Genomic DNA, 25,959 nt, shown 5'->3' with positions numbered 1-25,959 from the left:
ATTATAAGGTGTATTTCTCCACCCTCCATTAGGGTAGGTTGGACTGAAAATAGGAGTGGTTAAAAGTTTTTCAAAGGATCAGACTCCCAGATTCCCTTTCCAACCTTGGTAGAACTCTGGAGCTTTACTTTTAAACATGTAGCTGAGAACAGGAATGAGTGCTATAAGAAGAGGGAAATTAAGTGAAGGCATAGTGATTGGAAACCTTGTTACCTTTCCCCTTCTTGGATCCAAGAATGCAGTCAGAATTATACCTACAGGGGAAAAAGATTGACAGAAAGTTTGGTTTGTGCCCGATTTACCTTAAAGTGAAGTTATTCATGCATGAAGAGATTTTAATCAGCAGTTTAGTGCCCCAGTCTTCAGTGGACATCCCAAGATCACCAACCATTTGAGAAAAACCTCTAACGTCAAAGATGGAGATGAAAACATACATGCAAGAAAGAGGGTACTGGAGGAAACAGAGACAATGCAGGGAGCAGAAGAGAAAGTACAAAAAACTCCCACCAAACATAATAAAGCAAAAACTAGCTAAACAAACAAAATATATAATCTGTGAGATGAAAGAGTGGAAAACCAGAAAAGATTCAAAAAAGGATTAATCTAGATCTAACATGCATATGACAAAAGTCTCATTTAATAACCAACGTCCTTACTATAATCTGCAAGGCAGTCTAAGATCTGGCTCTCTCCTCTTTCACATCTCAGACCTCATTTTCTACCCTCTCCTTTGCTCACTCTGCACTCACCACTCTGGCCTCCTTGCTTAGAATGTGATAGACATAACTTTCACCTAGATGGAGCCTTTGCTCAGACTCTTCCTGGTGTCTCTTCCTTGCTCCTTCATCTCCCTCAGGCTTTTCCCTAAATGTCATCTCCATGAAGCGTGCTTGGGACACCTCCGTGTAAATTGTAACATTCTTCACCTTGGCCTCCTAGTACCCTATATTTTACTTGATATTCTTTCCAAAGCCCTATCACCTTCTAATATACAATATAACTTACCTATTTTTTATGTTTATTGTCAAGAACATAAGCTCTCCATAAGGAGGGAATGTTGTCTGTTTTGTTTGTGCATTCTTTGTATCTAAAAAAGTACCTGGCACATAGTAGGTGACAATAAATATTTGTTGTGTAGTGACCTCCATGCCCAAATATGGGTCAAGAATATTCAGGAAGACCAGTTTCTGGTGTGGTCGCCAGCAATTGGAGGAGCAGCTTAGATCCCTCCACCCTTTCCATCACTCACTCAGTCTCCCTGAAAAAATGATGTTAATTCTTAGGTGCCCATTGTATTCCCAGTTACATTTTAGTAGCCACAGACCTATACCTGGTCCCTGCTCTAGACATTAAAATAGAGCATCTTGCTATTTGCAACCTGGAGAAAGCAAAGGGGCATGGGACAAACAGCTTTTACTGGGAAAATATGTGTGATCATGGTATGCGTATATGTTAAATGTATAGATGTATACAAGTTTTACTTTTAACATTAGAGGTAGGAAAAACTAAGGGAGAATTGAAGTCAGAGTTGGAAGGTTAGTGAAAATCAAAATCAGTTATTAAGTTATATGATTGAGGTCTTTTAAAACTATTTCTGCAGGTAGTGTAGCAATCTAATGTGAATTTCTTTAACAAAGTAACTGCCAAAATGTTACATTTTTAATAAACATTAGTTTGTGGTAATATTAAAAATTAAATTAAAAGGTTTAGATTAAGTAATAGCATTTCACTATTATAAACTGAAGTCATTTCACTAAAAAGTATTTCACTAAAGTCATTTTTTTTTGAAATCAGGTCATTTTAAGTTCCATGATAAAAGAATGTGAACAAAAAGTAGAGAACAAGACCGTCCAAGAGCCTCAAGGGTAAGACATTAATTCTCTTTTTAAGGCTTCATATTAACCTTAATTTCTCTATCTAAATTTTCTATAGATGGTTATGGTGTTTTATTTTGTGTTACTTTTTAGTCATTTATTTGGAAGGCAAGAAAATTATTCAAATCAGTTGTTATCAAATGCCAGTTTATAAACCATCTGTATCAGAATTATATGGGGAATTTAAAATTTAGATCTCTGCCCCATGCTCTGTGCCATCCTCTCAACAATCTGATTCAGCCTAGGGATCTAGATGTTTAAAAGCTAAAGACGATGTGATAGATAGCTGGATTTGAGAATCACTGGTCAAAATAGTTTCTTAGAAATTTGTGACAGGAATTATAAGGTGTAACTTGATTCACTGCATAAAGGATTGTAAACTTGTGAATGTTCTATTCACATGCTCCTAATCAAAGTAAGTAGAATTCGAAGATTAATTGAAGTTAAAATATAATCACAGATACGAAAGAGTAAAGGTGAGCATTCAGGAGAGGAAGTAACTTACAAATACACTGTGTGTACTCTTATCTCTTGTTGATGTAACCTTGAGCAGTTAATCTTAAATAAACTCTGTTAGGCATAAAAAGCTCAAAGGTTTTTCCTTTATAAAGCTGACAACCAGGAATAAGTGTGTCATCCTATCAGGCTAGGTACCCAGAAACACACACTTACCTCCCCACACCCCCAACCTCTCCCACATATGCAGCTTTTTACTTCGTACTGTATGTCAGAGCCCTTTCTTGAGCCTCCTGGGATGGTAGGAACTCTCCTACCATTGTAGCCATGGAAAGTTTAAACAGTAAAAATACTTTGATAGGCTTCGATTCTGAACACATAAGCCATAAAATTAATGCCAAAGCAAACACTTGTTCATTTGTCATACATTTAAGTGTTAAGATTATTTGGTGCCTTATCAGTTGAAAATGTAAAAAGTTTGGGGACAAAATTAAGAAGAATTATATGTGAAATGCATTCTAAATGAAATTTCATTAAGTAGAATATGTAAGAATTAAGAAAGAGAAAAATATCGTAATAACTTCCCAAGATTACTTCAGTTATATGACCTTCCTTTAAAAAAAAAAAAGTTTATTTTTATAATCATATTTTCCCATGTTATTCAGATCTTCTATATTATTTTTTTAACTTTTAGATAATTTCAAATAAGCACAAAATAATGTAGTGAATTCCCATGTACTCATCACTCAGCTTCAATAATTATCAACTCGTAGTCAATTTTATTTCATCCATCCCCCTCCTATATTCTGTTATGTATCTCTAAAAGACAAATGCTGTTTTCTAAAACATAAATGTAACGTCATTAACACCAAAATAACAACTTCTTAATATTATCAGTTATCTGGCCTGTGTTCAAATTTCTTATTGTTTTATGAAAGTCATTAGTGATCTGTTGTTTGTTTTTCTTCCTTACAGTCTGTTTCTTTGAGTCAGGATCCATAGGTCATTCATTGCAATTAGTTGACATGTCTCTTCAGTCTCTTTTAATCAGTAGGTTCCCCTTCTATCTCGTTTTTTTCTTCACGTACTTATTGAAGAACTTGAGTCTTTGTTCATAATATAGAGGTTCCCACGGTCTGAATTTGGTTGCTTGCGTTTCCCTTTTGTTGTTTTAACGTGTTCCTCTGTATTTCCTATAAATTTGGTGTTTGGGTCTAGATCTAGAGATCATCACATTCAGGGAGTGTTTCTTTATTTTGCAAGACTGCTTCATAGGAGGAGGTGTGTTTTCATCATGAGGGAGACAGTGTCTACTTCTCTCTTTTTTTGGTGGTATTAACATCTGTTCTTGATCAATACCTAGCTCCACTAATTCATTAGCTATTACTAAATACATTCTATCATTCCCTTTTCATTTGTGAGCTAGAATACTTAAGGAAAGAAACCTTTATAGTAAAGGCAAGGTAAATGTACAGTTCTTTCTCTTTACTTACCAGTTTTCTAAAATAATGAATTGATTCACCCTCCGATGGTGACTGGTTAGGGGATTTGTTTTGTTCAAGTATCATAAACTCATGTGTTTTCAAATATTTGATATAATTCAGTGCATTGCACTTACTATCTTTTGATGCCCAAATTATCCCATCTTTGACCATTACAAGGCTTTTCAAGTTGACTTCCCAAGTCCTTTTGAAATTAATTTGCAAAATGGAATGGTATGGAGGGAGAGAGAAATATTCTAGGATATAAATCGGTTTAAAGAAGATCAGTCAGGTATAAGAAGTTCTGCAGATTCCGAATCAACAATCAACTCATGGTTTGATATGAGTTGCAAAGGAAAGATCTGTGATTTCTTTGAAAACTTGCAGGAAGAAGACAATATTACCTTAGAAGGCAGCCCATTTCATATTTTAGCAATTTTTTACAAAGTACTCTTACCCTGAGTTAAAGTCTCCCTTCCTATTATGTTTCCTCTCTAAAATAAGTTTCATCATCTGGCAGAGAGGTGGGTGAGTGTTACAAACCCCTTTGTAAAACTGATAAAAATGTAAACTTTCTCTTCAGAAAAAAATGCTGTAATGTAATCGTTCTTTGTTGGAAAGCTTTGTGTAAAATAGATACCTGGGTCCTTTATACCATATGGAAAGAATCAGAATAACTGGGGTTAGGCCAAGGCATCTGTATTTTCAATAAGTTCTCCAGGTGGTTGTGATGTATATCAGTAGAGCTATATAAATATATACAGCTGTGTAGATATATATTCATATCTAATTTTTTACAAGTAACATTGGTATTTGTTAAGTCTTCTGAATCTTCTCTTCCCCAGATGCTTTAACATCTTTGTCGCCCTCTGGTTAGAATATCATTAAAACATGATAGTACTCAAGTATTATCTGACCCTGTATCCTATTTTTCTCAATGCAAACTAAAATCGTACTTACCGTTCAGCTTACAGTATTGTTCTACAGAAAGAAAACAAAACTGTAAACTTGGAACATTAAGGAAAGGCATTAGAGAAAATCTAGGACTTAAAGGATTTAAAGGATGTTTAGACACGAGATAGAAAGGAAGAGATAAGTTAAAAATGTTTTGAACAAAAACTCGGCAAGCTTGACTCAGGGAGGTCTAGAAATTGAGCAGTAATGGTTGGTTAAAACACACACACACACACACACACACACACACACACACACACACACACACACACACAAGAATTAGATTGCTATGTTTCTTGAATGCCAAGCACACTTTATCTTGTAGGTAGTAAGTAGCCATTGAAGATTTTTGAGAAGGGATAGGATATGAAGAAGTGATTATTTCAGAAGTTAATCTGATCATGCAAGGAGACCAGATCTAAGACTGTTGGAATAATTCAGTTGGAAGATATTGTCATTGGAAATAAAAATAAATGATAGATGTTTCATAGGATAAAATCAGGATTTGATGATTGGTTTTATTTTTTTTTTTAAGTCTTATTTATTTAAGTAATCTCCAAGCCCAGTGTGGGGCTCCAACTCATGACCCCAAGACCAAGCAAGAGTCACGTGCTCATCTGACTGAGCCAGCCAGGCACTCCTGGTGATTGGTTTAAATAGAAGAGAGGGAGCCATTATATTCACTGTTGGGAGGAGAGGAAAATAGTAAAACCACTAACAGATAAGGGATTAAAAACGGTGGATCATTTCTAAAGTTAGGGGGTGAAAAAAAGCTTGATGTTAGCTTATCTAACAAACAATAGTAATAGGACACTTTTCCCAAACTCCTTATGGAGATGATATTTGAAACTTCAAGAGAAAGTTTCAATAGTAAGTTTTGTAATTGAGGAACTGGGAGCCAAATGCTGAACCTTATGGAGGATTCCTTTGTGGGAAGAGAAAAGGCAGCGGGGGATAAGTAGTCAGAGACAAGGGAGAGGCCAGGTTGGGGTACTGGCAGACGAGCTGTGGGAAGAACAGATTTTCAAGGTGGGAGTCGTGGTCTAGGCATTTAACTTGTAATTCACAGCACACACCTTTAAGAAATAGAGAAAACCAGAAGTCCTTGGTGGCAGCACGTACTTCATCTGTGGCTTCAGTGGACATCTGCTGAGCTCCTGCACCTCACCATTCACTGCCCTTGACATGTTCAAACATACTCTCTCCTTTAGTCCTCAGATAATTTTGCAGTAGTAATTGCAATCTGTATTTTTCAGTTGAGGAAATTGAATCAGAGTAATCTAAAGCATATTGGCTAAAGCCACAGGCCAATAAACTGGGTTTATTGTTGGATCACTGAAAAATTGTACCTGATCAGTGTTCTGTTTGGTATTACGATAAATTAGCAATCTTCAGTAGTGATTTAGATTGTGTTTACTCCCTATACAAAAGGTTGTTCAAAAAGAAAGAAGAAATGGATTTAAAATTGTCGAATGAAACTAATGCAAGTGGCAATGGAAGACATTCTGCCCTGTCCTCCCAAAAGTAATGTCATAAGATTGTTATCAGCACAGTATATAAAACCTCACTGTGATTTAATTTACTCATTTGTGAAAATAGGGATAATATCTATCTTCCAGGGCTGCTATAAGAATTAAATAAAGTGATGCTGATAATAAGAAGAATAACTGCTAACTTAATACTTACAGCATGCTATTACATGCCTGGCACTGCTCGTAAGCACTATATGCACTTGTATAATTCTTAATAGGCCTATGAGGTAGGTAATAGACTTATCTCCATTTTACAGATGAGGATTACATTACAGATGAGATCAAATAACTTGCCCAGGGTCGCACAGCTGCCAAATGACAGAGCCAAGATTCAGTCTCACTGCAGACTTGCCTCTAACCTCTACACCATTCTGCTTCCTTTAATAGAAACGATGAACATGAAGCTCCTAACCTAGTATGGTCCATAAAAACTCCTGTCCGTAAATATTAGTTTCCCTTTTGTGATACCAGTTCAGAATGTATTTATTAACATTATTACTACTGAAGAAATGAAAAAATGGATATTTTAGTTTTTTAATTGCTTTACTTGAATTTTAAAATTTCTTTCCTAGCTCAATGTCAATTGCTGCAAGCTTAGTAAGTGAAGATACAAAGACCAAGTTTTTGAACAAAATGGGCCAGTTGACAACATCAGGTGCCATGTTGGCCAATGTGTTTCAGAGAAAGAAGTAAAAGCAGGAAGGAAGCCCCCAGTAAACACTAAGATGGACTCAAGCAGACTGGTTCCTTGTACTTGAAGTACTTGCCTTTTTTATCCTTATTTTATGTTCTTGCATTATAATTTTATCCTAACCTCCAAAGATATTTGCACTGCTTTTGATTATTGCTGTATATCTGTTAATTTTGGAGTTATAACTGTGGTGATAGAAAATTGAGTTTATAGTCTGTACCTAGTCCCTCTTCTATGTTCTTGTCTTTCAGAATAATTTTTTTTATATATATACTTATAGTGAAGAGGTTTTTTTTTTTTTTAATTTTTGGATGGGATATTAGCAAATATCTGTATTATACACTAAGCTATTACGATGGTACTTAAAATAATGTAAATTTGAAGTCATTGTTATAAAGTAATAAAAGTGGAGATTACTTAAGTATTTAAATTATGAAAGAATAATGCAGACTTTTTATTGTTTCTTAACTGACTAGAAAGAGCCACCAGCATTACTCTGTGCCTTTTGGACTTCAGTTTGTGTGTCTGTAGGAATTGTGTGCATTCCATTCACACAGTATTTTATAATGCTGTGATGAATTTGAGTTACAAATCCTACAGTAAGTAGATTATAATGAAACTTTCCACATTTCAGAGCTCTCATGAATATTCTTTAAGTGCTATTCAAACCTCCCCAGCACTTTCATGCATATAATGGACTTACCTGAAGAAAGACAGCACATAAACACAGGGAGTGGTAACCAAGGTGAATTTTGCAAACTGATGTATAGTAGATTTAAATACTCAAAAATAAATGTAAATTAAAAGAGCTGATAATTGTGAAATTCCTTCCCAAATTTAAATACACAGGAAAATATGGTTTGAATTTGAAATTTAACACTTATTTATGTAAAATATTTTATTTAAGATATTTTTTAATGATTTTAATTTCAGAGATTATCTTTTCATTCTGTGTGTTACAGAGAAGTACCGAAAAGTTAAGGACATTTGGGGGCTGCTTTTTTCCCTCTAAACTAAAAATGACATTAGCTAAATTATTATTGGTTAGCTAACACCTTGTCCCTTAAAGTCGGTGACTATTCTTGTGTTTGATATATATTACATAGAGTCTTCAGTCAGTGTACAGTTCCACTGGAATTTGACAGTTGTCTATAAAGTAATGCACCTTGAAGTAGAAAAGAGTGGTACTGGACATAGGAGTGGGTGATTGGTTTGAGGGTTAATGTGAGGCCTTTTTGAAAAATGAATATTTTGATAAAGAGAATTCTTGTCTGAGCACAGTTGGTACATAGGTGATTCTCATGTTTGTTGGATAAACTGGTTTAATACACTTGGAACATAGTTGGGTTACATTCACTTCCTGGGAAAGCTAGCTTACCACACAGTCAGGCTTATAAGATAAGTTGCCATAAACAAAGCCATTTAAAAAAGTTCATTCTGAAATTATTTCTTTTACCTATAGTGACATAATTGTTAAAACTAACTAGTCTTTCAGAAACTGTTGGATTCTAGGCATTCCTGAGAAATTGAAAGTGGCTACCTTTCATGTCAAAAATGTTGATCTATTATAAATAAAATGTTTTTGCATACTTGTTTTTGTTTTGTTTCTGGCTATGTGTATTTATTTTCATTTTGAAACACTATAGGGGCGCCTGGGTGGCTCAGTCGTTAAGCGTCTGCCTTCGGCTCAGGTCGTGATCCCAGGGTCCTGGGATCGAGCCCCACATCGGGCTCCCTGCTCGGTGGGAGGCCTGCTTCTCCCTCTCCCACTCCCCCTGCTTGTGTTCCCTCTCTCGCTGTGTCTCTCTCTGTCAAATAAATAAATAAAATCTTCAAAAAAAAAACCAAAACACTATATATTCTCTATCCAAGCAAAAGGAAATGAGAAAGAATATATTCATTAAAATGTACTATGTTATTTAAGGCATATAATTTATATATTACCTATTTAGTTTACTTTTACTAAAAAAAGATTGTTGCTATAAAATGAATATATTTCAGAGACAGTTTAAAGAAACTGTTATGGCTCTCATTTGCTTTGAAATACAGTAAAAGAAGAATATTCGTTACCAGATGAATGAATATAAATATTTTTATTGTGATAATTCTTATCAATTTGTGAATCCATTTATCTAAATGCTAGTGATTTTTTTAAAAGGCAACAGCTAGTAAGATATGCAGTATATTTCAAGGGAGTCTCCCTTAGTATGCTGTTAATATCTTAATGTCAGTAAGACTTCATGTTTATTTTCACAATGATTTTTAAGGCAAACTATAGATTCTTTAAAGACAAGACAGACTAATCACACTAATCACTGAAACTGAGTGTGTTCTTCCAAAACAGGCCATAAAACTCCCATATTCACTCTTTTTAAACAAAAATAAAAACAGTACAGGTTTAAGTATTCGACTTAACAAAAAACTAAGTTTGCAAAGTAATGAAAAGCTAATTTGAAATTATGCCTGTGTTTCTAAAGTAAGCCAGAAATTAAAATTTTTCAGAAACCCATAAATGCCATAGCTAGTAATTTTGCTGAATTACTCCAAGAACGATGCTTGAATGGTAGCAGTATCTAACTTTATATGTGGGTGTCCTTGACTTCATTTGTTTGCACCAGTCACCCCTTTTGAAAGATTACTTTGCTAAACATCAAACGGATTTACAACCTGAATGAAATTGTAAGTAATTTTAATGGAGTCTCAATTCAAGTTGCTATCAGATTCCTTTTTTGGGGCGCCTGGGTGGCTCAGTCGGTTAAGTGTCTGCCTTCGGCTAAGGTCATGGTCCCAGGGTCCTGGGATCGGTTTTCACAGAAAAAAAACACCGGTTCAAATAAATAGTCTCTGATAAAGTCTGGGGAGATGAAATGACTATGTATTGAATTGTCTTGTCATGACCCCAATTTTTAAGATAACCTATTTTAGACCATTATTTGAACTTTAAGGACAGAACTTTCTCTAGACGCCACCTTATTGATCTTTGAACTGTGAGAGCTAACTACAATGAACATTTTGTGCTAGTTACCAATTCCTTAACTATTTTTGTATAAAGAATGTATGTTTGAAAAGTCCTGTAATTAGGAATTCTAATTCCCAAAATTCTCCAGATTGGCTAGGTAACAAAATTCCTACTTTGTCTTGGATGTTAACTCTTTTATAAGCAAACTATGAAATAAATTTAGCTTTTCATATGAGTAGATATGTGTTTGAAAGTTCTAATGTAACTTTACAGTGTGCTTGTTTTCATTACTATTTTATTTCAGTACGTTTAAAAAATAATAGATTAAAGGTATTTGCTAGTAATAAAAAATAATGTATCTGGCAGATTTCTGCATGTTGGCAAAATAATTGTATTTTAGGCTATTTTCACACTACAAATGGATGTTCTGCGTGCATTTCATCTGTGGAATTTGCACTCCAATCACAATCTCTGAGTGGCACATTGGTCTTTCATATTTTCCCTTCAGAACAAACTACAGGAAACTTTGCTTTGATTGCCTTCTTTATAGTTTACTTTGCATGTTTAAGAAAAATCTTAAAATAAAAAATTCCTATTCACTGTAAGACCACACCATTCATAAAGTACATGAGAGTTATTGTGAACTTAACACAATATAAAAAGGTTTATTATATTTTTTTGATAGTATATAAATAATGCCTTCAGTTCAGTGTGGTGACAGATATAAATTATTGCTTTCCTTAAGAGTCTTCAGTAATAGCTGGAAAATTCTCTCTAAAACATCTATATAGAAAAGTATATTACTATTTTAATATCCTTTTATTACATTAAAGACTAATCCATTAGATTTATTTCAGTTAGAACATTGGGTGAATAGATTTCTTGAGGGACTTTAATGTAGTAAAATTTGTTTTCTATAAACTGGCATTTTGTGTTATATGTAATAGATACTAAATTTTTTGTCAGTGATGTTATTTAGGGTTATCATTTGTTGATAGTCTACTTTTAAAATTTTTTAGGGGTGTCTGGGTGGCTCAGATGGTTAAGCATCTGCCTTCGGCTCAGGTCATGATCTTCAGGTTCTGGGATCGAGCCCCATGTCCGACTCCCGGCTCAGGGGGGAGTCTGCTTCTCCCTCTCCCTCTGCCTCTCCCCCCTGCTCGTGCTCTCCCTTTGTCTCTCTCTCTCTCTCTCTCTCTCTCTCAAATGAATAAATAAAATCTTAAAATAAATAAAATAAAATGAAAACTTTTAAAACTATTCTTACTGGAAAAATAACCCCTTTTTTAATTGTTAGCATTTCCAACCTTAGGTATTTTTAGGACATGCATTTTCGATGAAACTGAAAGTGTTATAAGTGTCTTATGTAACATGTACATTGCTAAGTAAATCTAATGATTTCTCATTGACTTTACAGTTTTATAGATACTTTATCTTCATTTCTGATAATTACTTGACAATTCTTTAAATTTTTAGCTTCCTCTGTTCATAAATCTCCCTGTCGTGTATTAAGTATTGAACCTAAGATGGATGCTTGTCATAATGTAAATCATTTCCTAATTCCTTTTTTATATGAATTTTATAAATACAGTTCCCTTTCTAGCAAATTCCTTTTTGTCTTACAACCATCAAAAAGCATGGAAATAATAACATGCTCTCTATTCCTTACAGGATTTTATGAAAATTATGTAATAGTAAACCTGAAAGTGCTGTAGCACTTAGTATTATGAAAGTTCAAAGAGAATTAAGATAAGCCCCTGAATAACTAAAGCATGGGTAACTGTGGATAACCTCCTTCCCCATACTTTTGTTTTCTAGTAAGTGTGTAAGTTACCATGACATGCATCATTTACCTAAAACTGCAGTAGAAGGCAGAAACCACTTTTGATTGTTACTTTTGCCTTAGTGAAGACTGGTAAGGTAATTTTACTTTTTGTTTACCAAAACTTGAAATTCAGGTTTTTTTTCAAAAGCCTAATAAGTAAATTAGTCCAATAAGTTAATTTTCATTACATAATTAATTTAGAGTTTGTAAAATATTTTATTTACCCTTTGCAACTTCACTCGTGTCTTTTAGTATATATTTGATTTTTATAGTAATTTACAGCTTTCTTTGATATTTAGTTTGAACCTCCTCATAACGAAACTTTTCATACTAATGGAAGAAGAACAAGAACTGCCATTTCTTGAAAATAATTGGTTCCTAGTGTTATCTAAGAGAAGGAAACAAAGGTTAACCATTGACCAATGATTTTAAAAGTTAGAATTCTGGTTTCTTGCAGACACTACAAAAGTATTCAGATCTTAGGAGGTAAATGCTACATACCAAATTTGGAGACCATTTTGTTTTATTTGTCATACTACTGAAACAGTGTTGTGGTGTAATCATCCTCAAGAAAATCATGGAGAGGCGACAGATTAGAGATGGATAAATGTCCTGATTTTCAAAAATGAGAAGCCAATAGATATGACAAAATGTGGATTACCATTCTAAATCTGTATAAAGCCTCTTGGTTGGCCTTTTCTGACTACTCAATCCAAATTAACTCCTCTAATTCCCTAAGATCTCCCTGGTTCTTCTTTTTCATAATTACTCTTCTCAATACTCATTTTCTTGTTTTTTATTGTCTATCTCTTTCACTAGACTCAGCTCCATGAGAGAGAATGTTGTCTATCCTTTTCAACCAATGTGTCTCCGGTATTTGAAGAATGCCTGGTGTATGATAAGTACTCAACATTAATTGAATGAATTAATGAATTGCAAGCTTGATACCAATTCCATGCAAGTTTGCCAATTACATTGAAAGGATGAGTCCCCCAAAACAGGATGAATTTACTGAGACTATATGCCAAACTAACCTAAAGTCCTTTTCATAGAGCTATTGTATGTTGTTGATCAGGAGAATTGTGTAGTCTTGTGCATCTTGACCTCAGCAAGGTATTTGACTTTGTTTCTCATAATGTCCTTATTTATATCCAAGGTAGAATATATGGAATAAATAAAAATGCAAAAAAGAGTTGTGTCATGTGTATATGGGCTAAAAAGCTCTACAGTGTTTACATCCGTATCTGGTTCTCTGGGCCACAACTCTTACCCACAAACCTCACCAAGTCTTCCAAGTGATCTGTAAGTGTGGAGAAGCCATCCCTTTCTGAAGATTGTAAAGTCATTCACCATTCAACCTACATTTATGGAGGACCTATTTTGTGCTAAGCATGAATGAGACTGACAGAACAGAGCTTACAGCCAGTCAGGGAAACAAACAAGTTGAGAAAGTAGGGCTAAGGAAGATGTACTTTAGTTAGGGGGATTATCTTTATGGTTTGCTTTGGAAGACATCTCTGAGGTAACATTTTACCTGAAAACCAGGAAGAATAGGCTTTAACCATGTGAAAACAAAAGAGAAAAAAGAGCAGTATGTGCATAGGCAATGAGATGAGAAATAGTGCTGTGTTCAAGGAACTGGGGAAAAAATGACCAGTATGGTTGAGACACTATCAAAAGATGAAATTGGAGATGGGTGTAGCCAGATCATATAGGGCTTTGTACACTATGATTAGAAGTTAGAAAGGGAAGCCTTTGAATAGTTAGAATAGTTATAGTAGAATGGCTTAATCCAATTTATATTGGATATACTTGTGCTTTGTAAGAATGTTTTTGAAAAGGAGATGAGTAGAGGCTGAAGGCAGAAGCTAATGAATGCAGTAGTCTAAGCAAGAGATAATGGCAGCCTGGACAAAAATAGAGGGAAAGGATCAGATCTGCAACATAGTTGGAAGTAGAATTCGCATGACAGATTGGGTGTGAAGAGTGAGGGAAAGGGATAAACCAAAGATGTCGCTGAGATTTCTGACTGCAATAACTGGACAATAGTGAGAAAGTAAAGAACAAGTTTGGGGGGGTGGGTAATCTACATTTTTGTTTTAGATGTGTTAAATTCAAGATGTCTGAGAGCTACCTATAGAAATGTTAAGTAAGAAGTTAGTTATCTGGATCTCAGGCTAGATTATGGAGTCATCAGTATTTGGATAAAGCCATGGGACTAAATGAGATGGCCTGGGGAGAGAGGAACCATGGAGAAGAGGATCCAAATCTGAACCCTGGGACACTCCCCATACTTCAAAATCCAACAGAGCAAGAACAACTACTAAAAGGATCAGGAGGAGTGTACAGTGAGATAGGAGGGAAACCAAGAGAGTGGTTTCATGGAAGCAAAGAGAAGAGCCTTCTAAGGAGGGTCAGTTGCTACTCATAGGTCAAGATGAGGATAAATCTGAAACCCATTGGAAGATTAAAGTCATTGATGACCTCAATAGTAGTTTCAGTGGATTGATGGAAATGCAAACCTGATTGGAATGGGTAAAAGAGAGACAGTGACTAGAGATGACAGCCCTTTCAAGACATTTTGCCATGAAGGAGAGCAGAAGTACTGGGAGCTAGAAAATAACAGGAGGTCACAGGAGGGTTTTGTTTATTTTGTTTTGTAATAGGAGAAATTAGATCATGTTCACAAGCTAATGAGAATAAGCCAGTAAAATGAAAGAAGGTGATGATGCAGCAGTGGTAACAAGCAAAAATTGTGCAAGTGAACTTGAGAAGGCAAGAGGGGTTGAGATTCAAAGCACAAATGAAGGGACTGGCCTCTGTTATAATAGGGGAGAAGGCGGAGAATAGATGCATATGGAGGTGATTCAGTAGATTTAGTGGTGGGAAGATTAGGGGGTTTCCATTTAATTCCTTCTATTTTCTCAGTGAAGTATGAAACACAGAAATTAACTTGGCTGGCATATGGGAAGTGTTAAAGGTTTGAGGAGAAAGAAGGTAGAAATGGTTGTCTTTGAGAATGGCAGAATGAATTACTGAGGGAATTGCAGGATTGCTAAGCAGTTTTGAAAGCCGATTTGAGAATAGTAATTGTGAATTTAAAGAGAGCTAGTTCACTATATGTTAACTAACTGGAATTTGAATAAAAACTTTAAAAAAACAAATAAAGAGAGTTAGTTAACACAAGTGAATTTTTTCTCCAGCCAGGAGCAATTCAGGAGCAGGTGTAAAGTATCAGAGAAGTATAAACAGGGCTGGGTTTTTCTAGATGCTTAAGAGGAGGAAAAAGGACAAGGACTTTAAAGCTACTTGTGAAGGAATGATTATAGTGATGGACCATAGAATCCAAACCAGAGAAGGGGAGAAAGGAAATACTGGAGTGAAGGGGGAAATAAATAATCTGAGGGATGGGTCCCAATAAAATTTTTAAAAAATGTGTTTTAGTGAAAATATTCAAGTAGGTGAACTGCAAAGATACTTCCTTTGGTAGTAAAAATGAAAAGCAAATAAGATACCTTTCCTGCCTCCAGGCTATAAGGTACAGAAGTTTCTGAGAACAAAAATGAAAAGCCTCCACTTAGAAGCTTAACAGGGCATCTTATCTTAGGGATAGGTATCTTAGGGGTAGCCAGGATTCAATTACAGTTGACCCTTGAACAACATGGGTTTGAACTGCACAAGTCCACTTATACATGGATTTTTTTTTACAGTCTAGTACTGTAAATGTGTATTTTCTTCCTTATGATTTTCTTAATAATACTGTCTTTTCTCTAGCTTACTATATTATAAGACTATGGCATATTATACATATACAAAATAAGTGTTAGTCAACTATGTTATTCGTAAGGCTTTCAGTCAATAGTAGGCTGTTAGTAGTTAAGTTTTGGGGAAGTCAAAAGTTATATGCAGATTTTTGACTGTGTTATGGTCTGTTCATGAGACATAATGGTCTGCAGTTTTCTTGTAATGTTTGTGTCTGGTTTTAGTATTAGGGTAATGCTGGCCTCAGTTTCTATCTTCTGAAAGACTGCAGAAAATTTATCTTCCTTAAGTTTTGATAAGAATTCATCAGTGAACACACTGGACCTAGTGCTTTCTGTTTCAAAAAATTCTTAATATTTTGATTCAATAAATATAGGCCTATTCTGATTCTGAGTTTTGGCAGATTGTATCAAGAAATTTGTTAGTTTCTTTTCTTCCTTTCTTTTTTTTTTTTTTAAGTAATCTCTACACCCAACATGGGACTTGAACTCACCACCCCAAGATCAAGAGTCACATGCTCTACCAACTGAGCCAGTCAGGCACCCTGGAATTGGTCCATTTCATTTATCAAATTTGTGTGCATAGAGTTGTTCACAGTATTCCTTTATTATTATCCTTTTAATGTCCATGAGATCTGTAGTGATGTCCACATCCTCTTTCATTTCTGATAGTAGTAATTTGTGTCTTCTGTCTGTTTTTCTTAGTTAGCCTGGCTAGTGGCTTATTGGTTTTATTGATCTTTTCAAAGAACCAGCTTTTGGTTATGTTTATTTTTCTGTTGATTTCCTGTTTTTAATTTCATTAGTTTTTTTGTTTGTTTTTGTTTTTTGGTTCTCTTATTGTTTCTTTTCTTCTTTTTACTTTGGATTTAATTTGTTCTTTTTCTAGTTTCTTAAGGTAGAAGCTTAGGTGACTGATTTTAGATCTTCCTTTTCTGATATATGTATTCAATGCTGTAAATTTCCCACTAAGTACTGTTCTTGCTGCCTCCCACAAATTTTTATAAGCTGTATTTTCATTTTCATTTAGTTTAAAATATTTTGTACTTTCTCTTGAGATTTCTTCTTTGACCCATGCATTATGTAGAAGTTTTTTTAATCTTCACATATTTTGGGATATTCCATTTATCTTTCTGTTATTGATTTCTAGTTTAATTCCATTATGATCTAAGAGCAGACATTTTCTGATTTCCGTTCTTTTGAATTTGTTAAGATGTGTTTTATGGCCCAGAATGTGGTCTATCTTGGTGAATGTTCCATGTGAGCTTGTGAAGATTGTGTTTTCTGCTGTCACTGGATGAAGTAGTTTACAGATGTCAATTATATCGAGTTGATAGATGATGTTATTGAGTTCAACTATGTCCTTACTGATTTTATGTCCATTTTTTTAAAGATTTTATTTATTTATTTGACAGAGAGAGAGACAGTGAGAGAGGAAACTCAAGCAGGGGGAGTGGGAGAGGGAGAAGCAGGCCTCCCGTGGAGCAGGGAGCCCGATGCAGGGCTCCATCCCAGGACCCTGGGATCATGACCTGAGCCGAAGGCAGACGCTTAACGACTGAGCCACCCAGGTGCCCCTTCTTTTTGTGGTTTTAAATAAGAATTTTATGATTCCATTTTCTTTCCTTTCTTAGCATATCAATTTTACTTTTTTTTTTTACCAGAGTTTCAAATATATATTTACAGCTAATCCAAGTCCACTCTCACAAACACTAGAATGCTTCAAAGGTAGTGTAATTACCTTATAATAACAAAATAATCCTAATTCCTTTCATTCCTTGTATTATTACTGTCATTCATTTCACTTATGTATAAGCATATATATAATATATACACAAGCATACATAAACACATTGTTGATATTATTTTTTTTAAAAAACTGTTAAAGAGTAAGAAAAGTAAAAGTTTTTATTTTACCTTCACTTATTCTTTCTTCAATGCTTTTCCTTTCTTTATATAAATCTGAGTTTCTGACCAATATTATTTTCCTTCTCTCCATTAACATTTCTTGTAACGCAAGTCTACTGGCAACAAATACATTCAATTTTTGTTCACCTAAGAAAGTCTTTGTTTCTCCTTCACTTTTGAAGGGTAATTTCACAGGTTACAGAGTTCTAAGTGAATTATTTCTCTCAACACTTTTCATCTCTGCACTCTGCTCTTACTTGCATGATTTCTGAGAAGTTGGAAGTAGTTCTTATCTCTGTAGGTAAGACATTTTTTCCCTCTTTCAGGATTTTTTTCTTTATGTTTGATTTTCTATAGTTTGAAAATAATATGTGTATTTTTTCTGGCATTTATCCTGATTGGTATTCTCTGGGCTTCTTAGATCTGTGGTTTGATGTCTCATATTAATTTGGGGAAATCCTCAATCATTATTGTTTCAAAGATTTCTTCTGTTTTCTTTCTCCCTTTCTTCTTCTGGTATGCCCGTTATGCCTATGTTACACGTTTTGTAGTTGTCCCACAGTTTTGGATATTGTGTTCTGGATTATTGTTCTGTTTTTGTTTTTGTTTTTTTTCCCCAGTGTTTTCTGTTTGCTTTTCATTTCTGGAAGTTTCTATTGAGATATCGTCAAGTTCAGAGATTCTTTCTTCAGCCATATCCAATCTATTAATAAGCCCATTAAAGGCATTCTTCCTTTCTGTACAGTGTGTTTCATCTCTACTGTTCCTTTTCGGTTCTTTCTTGGGATTTTCATCTCTCTGCTTACATCACCCGTCTGTTCTTGCATGCTGTCTACTTTATCCATTAGAGTCCTTAGCATATCCATCATACGAATTCCCAGTCTGGTAATTCCAATATCCCTGCCATGCCTGGTTCTGCTGCTTGTTCTGTCTCTTCAAATTATATCTTTTTGCCATTTGGTATGACTTGCAATTTTTTCTTGATAGCCAGATATTATGTGCTGGGTAAAGGAACTATTGTAAATAGGACTTTACTAATGTGGCAGTAAGGTGTGCGGGAGGTGGCAAATATTCCATAGTCCTCCGGTTAAGGCCTCCGTCTTTAGTGAGCCTGTGCCTCTGGGCTGTGAACTTAACAAGCGTTTCTCAGTTTTTCTCTCCCCACTTAGGTAGGACAGGCAGGTGAGAGTGGGCTAGAATTTGATAATTTCCTTCACCAGGTTAGTTAGGCTCTGATAATACCCATCAGGTTAGGCTCTGGTTAACTAGTTTCCCCCGAGGGCAGGCCTTATTAAGAAAAACAGAGTACTCTTGTCCATTTCAAAATGGTTTCTTTTCCTCTCCGTCTGCGGAAAGCACAGGAGACTTTTTGTCTGATATTTACTGTGAGAACCTGGTTGAGCTCCTGGAGGTAAAACTTACAAAAGTAAGGGGAGCCCTCTACAGCTGGGTCCCCGTAGAGTTGTTTTTTTTTTGTTTTTTTTTAAGGTTTTATTTATTTATTTGACAGAGAGAGACAGAGACAGAGAGGGACAGAGCACAAGCAGGGGGAGTGGGAGAGGGAGAAGCAGGCTTCCCACGGAGCAGAGAGCCCGAAGTGGGGCTTGATCCCAAGACCTTAGGGGATCATGACCTGAGGCCAAAGGCAGACGACTGAGCCACCCAGGCACCACCCCCCACCAGAGTTTTTAACTAAGACCTGCCCACTGTGCCTCCAGCAATTCATTAATTACAGTTCTGGTTTTCCTACCCCAGCACTGATTCCCAAGGAGATTTCAGCTCATGAGTGTCTGACCTGGTACCTTGTGATTCTCTGTATTTGCCTGTCAGTCTCTACTTTGGGGGGGCAGCAGTGTGCCCTGTGACCTCACTTCTCTTATGGATTTGGGAAGATTTGTTGATTTTTCTGTGTGTTTGACTTTTCACTTGTTGTTAGGACAGAGTGGCAACTTACAAACTCCCTGTGTGCAGAACCGGAAACGGGAAGCAGCACACATTTTTTTTTTAATGCAAAACACAGAAAAGAGGGTAAAAGTCATATGAGGCTGAAAGAGAAAAGAAAGAATGGGTAGAAATATTATTTGCAAAGCAAAATGGCCAAGAATTCTCTCAAACTGACAAGAACCATCAAGAAAGTCAATGAACCACAAACCAGGATAGATTCGAAGTAAACTAAGCCTACATATGTTATAGTAAACCTGCTGAAAAACAAATACAAAGAGAAAATCTGAAAAGCAGCAATATAAGACTCATAGTTTACTGACCAACAGTAAAAAAAGAATATCTTTAAAACGCTGAAAAAGGGGCGCCTGGGTGGCTCAGTCGTCTGCCTTCAGCTCAGGTCATGGTCCCAGGGTCCTGGGATCGAGACCCACATTGGGCTCCCTGCTCAGCGGGAAGCCTGCTTCTCCCTCTCCCACTCCCCCTGCTTGTGTTCCCTCTCTCGCTGTGTCTCTCTCTGTCAAATAAATAAATAAAATCTTAAAAAAAAAAAAGTGCGGAAAGAAGGGGCACCTGGCTGGCCCAGTTGGTGGAGCATGTGACTCTTGATCTCTGGGTCGTGATCACAGTAGTAAAGCCTACTTAAAATAAAAATTAAATAAATAAATAAAATACTGAAAGAAAATAACTGCTACCCTAGAATTCTATACTCAGCAAAAATACCTTTTACAATAAAGGTGAATTAAGATATTTTTAGACAACTCTTGCCCCCCGCCAAAAAACACAATTTGTTATCAGCAGACCCACACTGAATGAAAAACTGTAAGAAATTATTCAAGCAAAAGGAAAATGATCCTACATGGGTACCAATAAAATTAAAAAGTTAAGAGGGAAGGACATATTACTATTACCAACACAAAGGGGCACCTGGCTGGCTCAGCCAGTAGAACATGTGACTCTATCTCAGGGTGGTGGGTTCAAGCCCCATGTTGGGCGTGGAGCCTACTTTAAAAAAACATAAACTTTAAAAAGCCAACACAAGAAGAAACAAAATCTCAGTAGTTCTAGATCTATTAAAGAAATTGAACTTGTAATTTCAAACTATGCCACAAAGAAACCCTAATGCTCATATGGCTTCATCAGTGAGTTCTACCAAATATTTAAGAAAAAAATAATGGCATTCTTACACACCCTTTCAAAGTTCTTCCATATATTTCACAGTCTTGCCCAGCAACATACTGACACCAAAAATTGACCCAATTGAAAAAAAGAATGACAGGCCAATCTCTTAGATATAAAAACTCTTAAACTAAATATTAGCAATCTGATTCCATCAACATGTGAAATAACCCAAATATCCTTCACCAGTAGAATGACAAATAAAGAGTGATATATTCCATACTATGGAAATTATACAGTAATGAGCTGGATGTCTCACAAATAATATTGAACAAAACCCATACACAAGGTAATACTACAGTGCAGACTCCATTTATATAAAGTCCAAAAGCAGACAAAGTGAATCACTGGTGTTCTAATTAAATCTATCAAGTAGGATGAGGGGTTAATGATTAAAGGGGCTTTGGGGGTTCTGTTCTACTTCATGATTTGGGTGCTGGTTCCATGTACATCTTCATTTTATGACAATTAGCCATGCTGTACACTTGATGTATGTTCTACTTCAATAAAATTGTTGTTGAAAAGAAACCGTTCCGTCTCAATGTAGATTGGCAGCATTAGTTGTCTATTGTGGCCAGTCTGAACCTGACCAGTCTGAAAGCGGAAGTGCCATCAGCATATAGGATAATACTTGTTCTTGTGTTTGTATGTAAGGGACATACAGCTACTTTGTCCCTCGTAGTATTAAAATAGGGTTAAGAAGAAGGGAAGTAGAGGAAATGTAAATTCGCTCTCTGTTTCCACTTGAAACCATTTTATCTGTAACAAAATATCCAAAAAGTAGTGATAATTATTAGTTTTACAGGTCAGTTCAGAAATTCATTTATTTTGAATATCAAATCTGTAGAACTAAAAAAAAAAAAAAAGTCTACCAAAGCAAGCAAAATAGGTTTCCATGTATACAGTTCAAAATTTCCATAAATTTTCATGTGCTGTTTGGGTATCATTACGGGATAGTATTGTGCTTTAATTTATCTCTGAATCAACACTGATTTATCAATGCCTTACTTTTGTTTAAAAAGTATCTTATGGGCAAGATGAGAAGAAGAGCAGAACATAACAGGGTAGGTGATAAAAACATTTGTATTTATTAGTAAGTTTTCCCTGAAAGATTTGTAAAGTCCTACATTTACTTAATAAATTTTAAAATAAATAATAAACTTGCTTTTTTAATGTATTCTCTTTAGCTCCTTACCACAGTAATAGTGACTATTTTGATATCACCATGTCAAAAAATAAGGATTTCATTAACAAGATGGTGCCTCTGTTTTCTGCTGCCTAAATAAGATTAAAATGTCACATTAAAATTAAAATATTGCATTAAAATGAAATATAAAACTTAAAGGCCATCCACTAGAAACAAAAATGATAGCTACATTTTTATGTTACCTTTTTGATTCTGAAAACTAAAGAGTTCATGCAGAAGTGGGAAGTAGTGGGGATTTCCAGGGTAAGATGCACACTATCCATACAGAAGAATTTTCATATAAACCTATGATTCCTGTATTTGCATAATGTACTTTATTTTTCCTTAGTACAAGTAAGTACAATTCATTGTCAGCTGATTACTTTTTAAAATCAGAAACATTTAACTTTACTATATATTAAAATATCTTTTGCTTAAAATGTATTTTTACATTCATTACATATAACCAAAATTTAATTGTACATGTGCTGGTAAATGGGTGGGGTTTCTTAAATCATAAATAACATTTAAACTAGTTTCTGTAAATGATGAACAACCTAACTGTAACATGTGCAATCCTTCACTTAAGAGAGAAAAACAGTATTTGAAATAACTTCCCTGTTCCTGATAATAATAATGCTGTTTTTCTGGGAAAGATGACATCCTCAAGCCCATTTTAGTAGATTTTGTTACCAAATGGTATTCTACATTAATATTTATAAAATATTTGAATTATGTGAATGATAGTTCTGTAAATATAGAAATAGAGCCTTCAAAAAGTAATTTAGTTTTTTTTAAATTAAGGTCTTTTTTTGCTAGTAGATTTAACGTGTTAACATGGGCATTCTACTGTTCAAAGTGCTTCCAAAACCAGCACACTCACCTCTGGGGCTTTCCAAGCAGAAGTTTAAGTCCTTTAATCTTTTTTGAGAAAAGAAGGGGGTAATGTTGGAAATGTGCCAGGAGCAAGCCTTGGTATTTCTCATGAAGTGCCACAGTGAAAGTACCCTCTCCACAAATCAGTTCCTTGTAGCAAAATCCTAATCTCATCTGGCTTTCACACCATTGCTTTTTCTAGAAAGCCTGTCTCCACATTCCAGACAACAGTAGTCCAGATAACTAAAGTTGTTCATTTCTTCTTTCCCTTCATCAACTCACCTGATATTAAAAATCTGATGCTTAGTGAGGTGGGATAACACTCCAGAGCCAGATAGCCAGGGATTGAATCCCAGTTCTGCCACTATTGGCAAGTGACCCTAAGGCAAGTTATTAACCACTCTGTGCCTCAGTTTCCTCATCTGTAAAATGGGACTAATAATATTCCTTGCAAGGCTGTGGCAAGGATTAAGTGAACTTGCATGCTTAAGTATGCTATTATTGTTTGCTATTATTGTCTTTCTAGAAACGTCCTTTGCATATATAATAAAATCATGTTTATGATTGTTTACAAACATGGGACATTACTCTGTAACTTGCTTCTTTTACTTAATAACAATAGACATCTTTCCGAAACCACTTAATTGTCTTAAGCAACTGCATTATATTCTATACTACAAGGGACTAGAATTTTTTCTACCATTTCTCCATGAACACTCACATTTTTCTCTTTTTGTGGTTTTACAAAAATGCTAAGGTAAATAAGCATCCTTGTATGTCTCTCTTTATATCTTGATATATTAGAGTCCAAGACATGGAATTGCTTTTTCAAAGGATATTTGCACTTTTAATTTTTTTTAAGTCAGCACTACCAGAGAACTTTCCAAAAGCACGGAAATAGCTGGGCAGGCTGCACAGTAGGGAGTTACAATGCAAAACCAGTAGTCTGACTACAGAAGCACAAAGCTGGGAGGGGGAAATGGAAGTGTGCTGCTCTAAGGCCCTTACACTATACATGAAGTGGCAAAATTGTATCCAAAGGTGGACTGTGATAAGTTACAGATGCATATTGTAAACCCAAAGCTAAAGAAATAAAACAAGGAGGTATATAAAATAAGCTAACAGTGGAGACAAAATGGAATCCTAAAAAATAGTCCAAAAGAAGATGAAAACATCCGAACAAAGATGGAACAAACAGAAAACAAATAGCAAGATAGTAGACTCGAATGTCACCATCTCTATAATCACATTAAATGTGAATGGTCTGAAAAACTCCAATGAAAAGATAGGAGACTGTCAAAGTAGATAACATGAAAGAGCAAGACCCAATTATATGCTGTCACTTTAAATAGATTTAAATTGAAAGGGATGGTCCGGGGCCCAGGGACATGGCAGAGCTGGAGGGTCTGCACTCCTGAGGCTCTGGCCACAACTTTCTTTACCTGGCGCCTTTTCTCCCCTGGGCTTTGCCTACCTGACGCACCCCCAAAACCCACTGAGGACGCGGCAGCTGCTTCGCCTTTCTTAACCTTCCAATAGCCGTCTCCATCCTCGTCCTCGCCCTACTGGCCCTTCTGTGGCCCCAGGATGTCTCCTCCCCTTCCTAGATCTGGCTCCTTCAGAGGAGTTTGCCTTGAACATTTGAACCCACCAATCAGCATCACACACCCTCAGGCCAAGGCAACCGAGTGGGTCCCAGGGGGTCGGAGGTGGGCCTGCAGGGGCCTGGTTGGGGTCCAGTGTCCACCCTCTGGCCACTTGGCCGAGACCATGGTAGGGAGGGAGGGTGGTATATTGGGGCCCTCCAGGCTGGCCTGCCTCGCACCGCTTCTCCCCTGGAATCCTTGGTAGTCTGTCAGTGGGAGATCCTTGTCACCATCCCCTTGCCTTCTCCAGCCCTGCAGAGCCCTACAAGTCTCAGGCATCTCCATCCATGGTGGCCAGGCTGGTGTGCAGATGGGCAATGACTACTGGGAACTCCATTGCCTGGAACAGGCATCCAACCTGATGGGCAGATGCCAAGTGACAAGACCCCTGGGGGAGGAGATGACTCTTTCACTGAGACAGGTGTTGGCAAGATGTGCCCAGGGCAGTGTTGGTAGACCTGAAACCCACCATCATTTGTGAAGTTTGTACCAGCACCTGCCACCAGCTCTTCCATCCTGAGCAGCTCATCCCAGGCAAGGAAGATGCTGCCAGTAACTATGGCCCTACGCACTACACCGTTGGCAAGGAGATCATTGACCTCTCCTTGGACCAAATTCACAGACCAGGGCACAGATTTTTAGGGCTTCCTGGTTTTCACAGCTTTGGTAGGAGTACTGGTTCTAGGTTCAATTCCCTGCTGATGGAAACTCTCTGTCAATTATGATGAGAAGTCCAAGCTGGAGTTCTCCATTTACCCAGCCCCTGGGGTTCCACAGCTGTAGTTGAGCCCTACAACTCCATCCTCACTACCCACACCACCCTGGAGCACTCCGATTGTGCCTTCCTGGTAGACAACGAGCCCATCCATGACATCTATCGTAGAAACCTCGATACTGAATGCCCAACCTACACTAACCTAAATAGGTTGATAGGTCAAATTGTGTCCTCCATCACTGCTTCCCTCAGATTTGATGGAGTCCTGAATGTTGATTTGACAGAATTCCAGACCAAGCCTTTATGCCCACATTTACTTCTCTCCGGCCACATATGCCCCTGTTATCTCTGCTGAGAAAGCCTACCATGAACAGCTACTGTAGCTGAAACCACCGACCATGCTCTGAGCCAGCCAACCGGATGGTGAAATGTGCCCCCTGCTGTGGTAAATACAGGGTTTGTGGCCTGTTGTGCCATGGCGACAGGATTCCCAAAGATGTCAATGTTGCCATTGCCACCATCAAGACCAAGTGTAGCATCCCACTGGCTTCAAAGCTGGCGTTAATTACCAGCCTCCCACTGTGGTAGCTGGTGGAGATCTGGCTGAAGTACACCACAGCCATTGCTCAGGCCTGGGCTTGGCTGGACCACAAGGTTGATCTGATGTATGGCAAGCATGCTTTTGTTCACTTGGTTGTAGACGAGGGCATGGCGGAAGAAATTTTTCTGAGGCCCGTGATGACATAGCTGTCCTTGAGAAGGATTATGAGGAGGTTGGAGTGGATAGTACTCAGGGAGAGGATGAGGATGAAAAGTTCTACCTGTCTGCTGCAATTTTCCGCTCTGTTGTCTTGGGACTGTCCTATTTCCATTGTTCTGTGAAGCTGTCCATTGTGGCCCTAACTTGTCAACAAAAGTGATTTTTTTATTATTATCAAGAGGATATTAAATCGTTTATTGTTTACACATAATGAA

General features: G+C 36.5%; 1 protein-coding gene across 8 annotated transcripts in view; it reads left to right on the top strand.

Moving 5' to 3' along the window:
- RELCH (RAB11 binding and LisH domain, coiled-coil and HEAT repeat containing) overlaps positions 1 to 21,089 on the top strand; it is a 118,629-nt gene extending 97,540 nt beyond the window's left edge. For 5 of the 8 annotated variants that reach the window (XM_036109036.2, XM_036109035.2, XM_036109033.2 and 2 more), the window contains 2 exons: positions 1,795 to 1,865; positions 6,870 to 8,580. In XM_036109036.2, the coding sequence (XP_035964929.1) occupies positions 1,795 to 1,865; positions 6,870 to 6,990 (192 nt within the window). In that variant the 3' untranslated portion in view covers positions 6,991 to 8,580. Of the gene's footprint in view, positions 1 to 1,794; positions 1,866 to 6,869; positions 8,581 to 12,591 lie in introns of those variants that run through there. The other 3 variants (XM_078060209.1, XM_078060208.1, XM_036109034.2) reach the window with 2 other exon arrangements.
- Positions 21,090 to 25,959: the final 4,870 nt, after the last annotated feature.

Source organism: Halichoerus grypus, chromosome 13, assembly GCF_964656455.1.
Source record: "Halichoerus grypus chromosome 13, mHalGry1.hap1.1, whole genome shotgun sequence".
NCBI classification, from domain to species: Eukaryota; Metazoa; Chordata; class Mammalia; order Carnivora; family Phocidae; genus Halichoerus; species Halichoerus grypus.
This window is presented reverse-complemented; position numbering and strand designations above follow the sequence as displayed.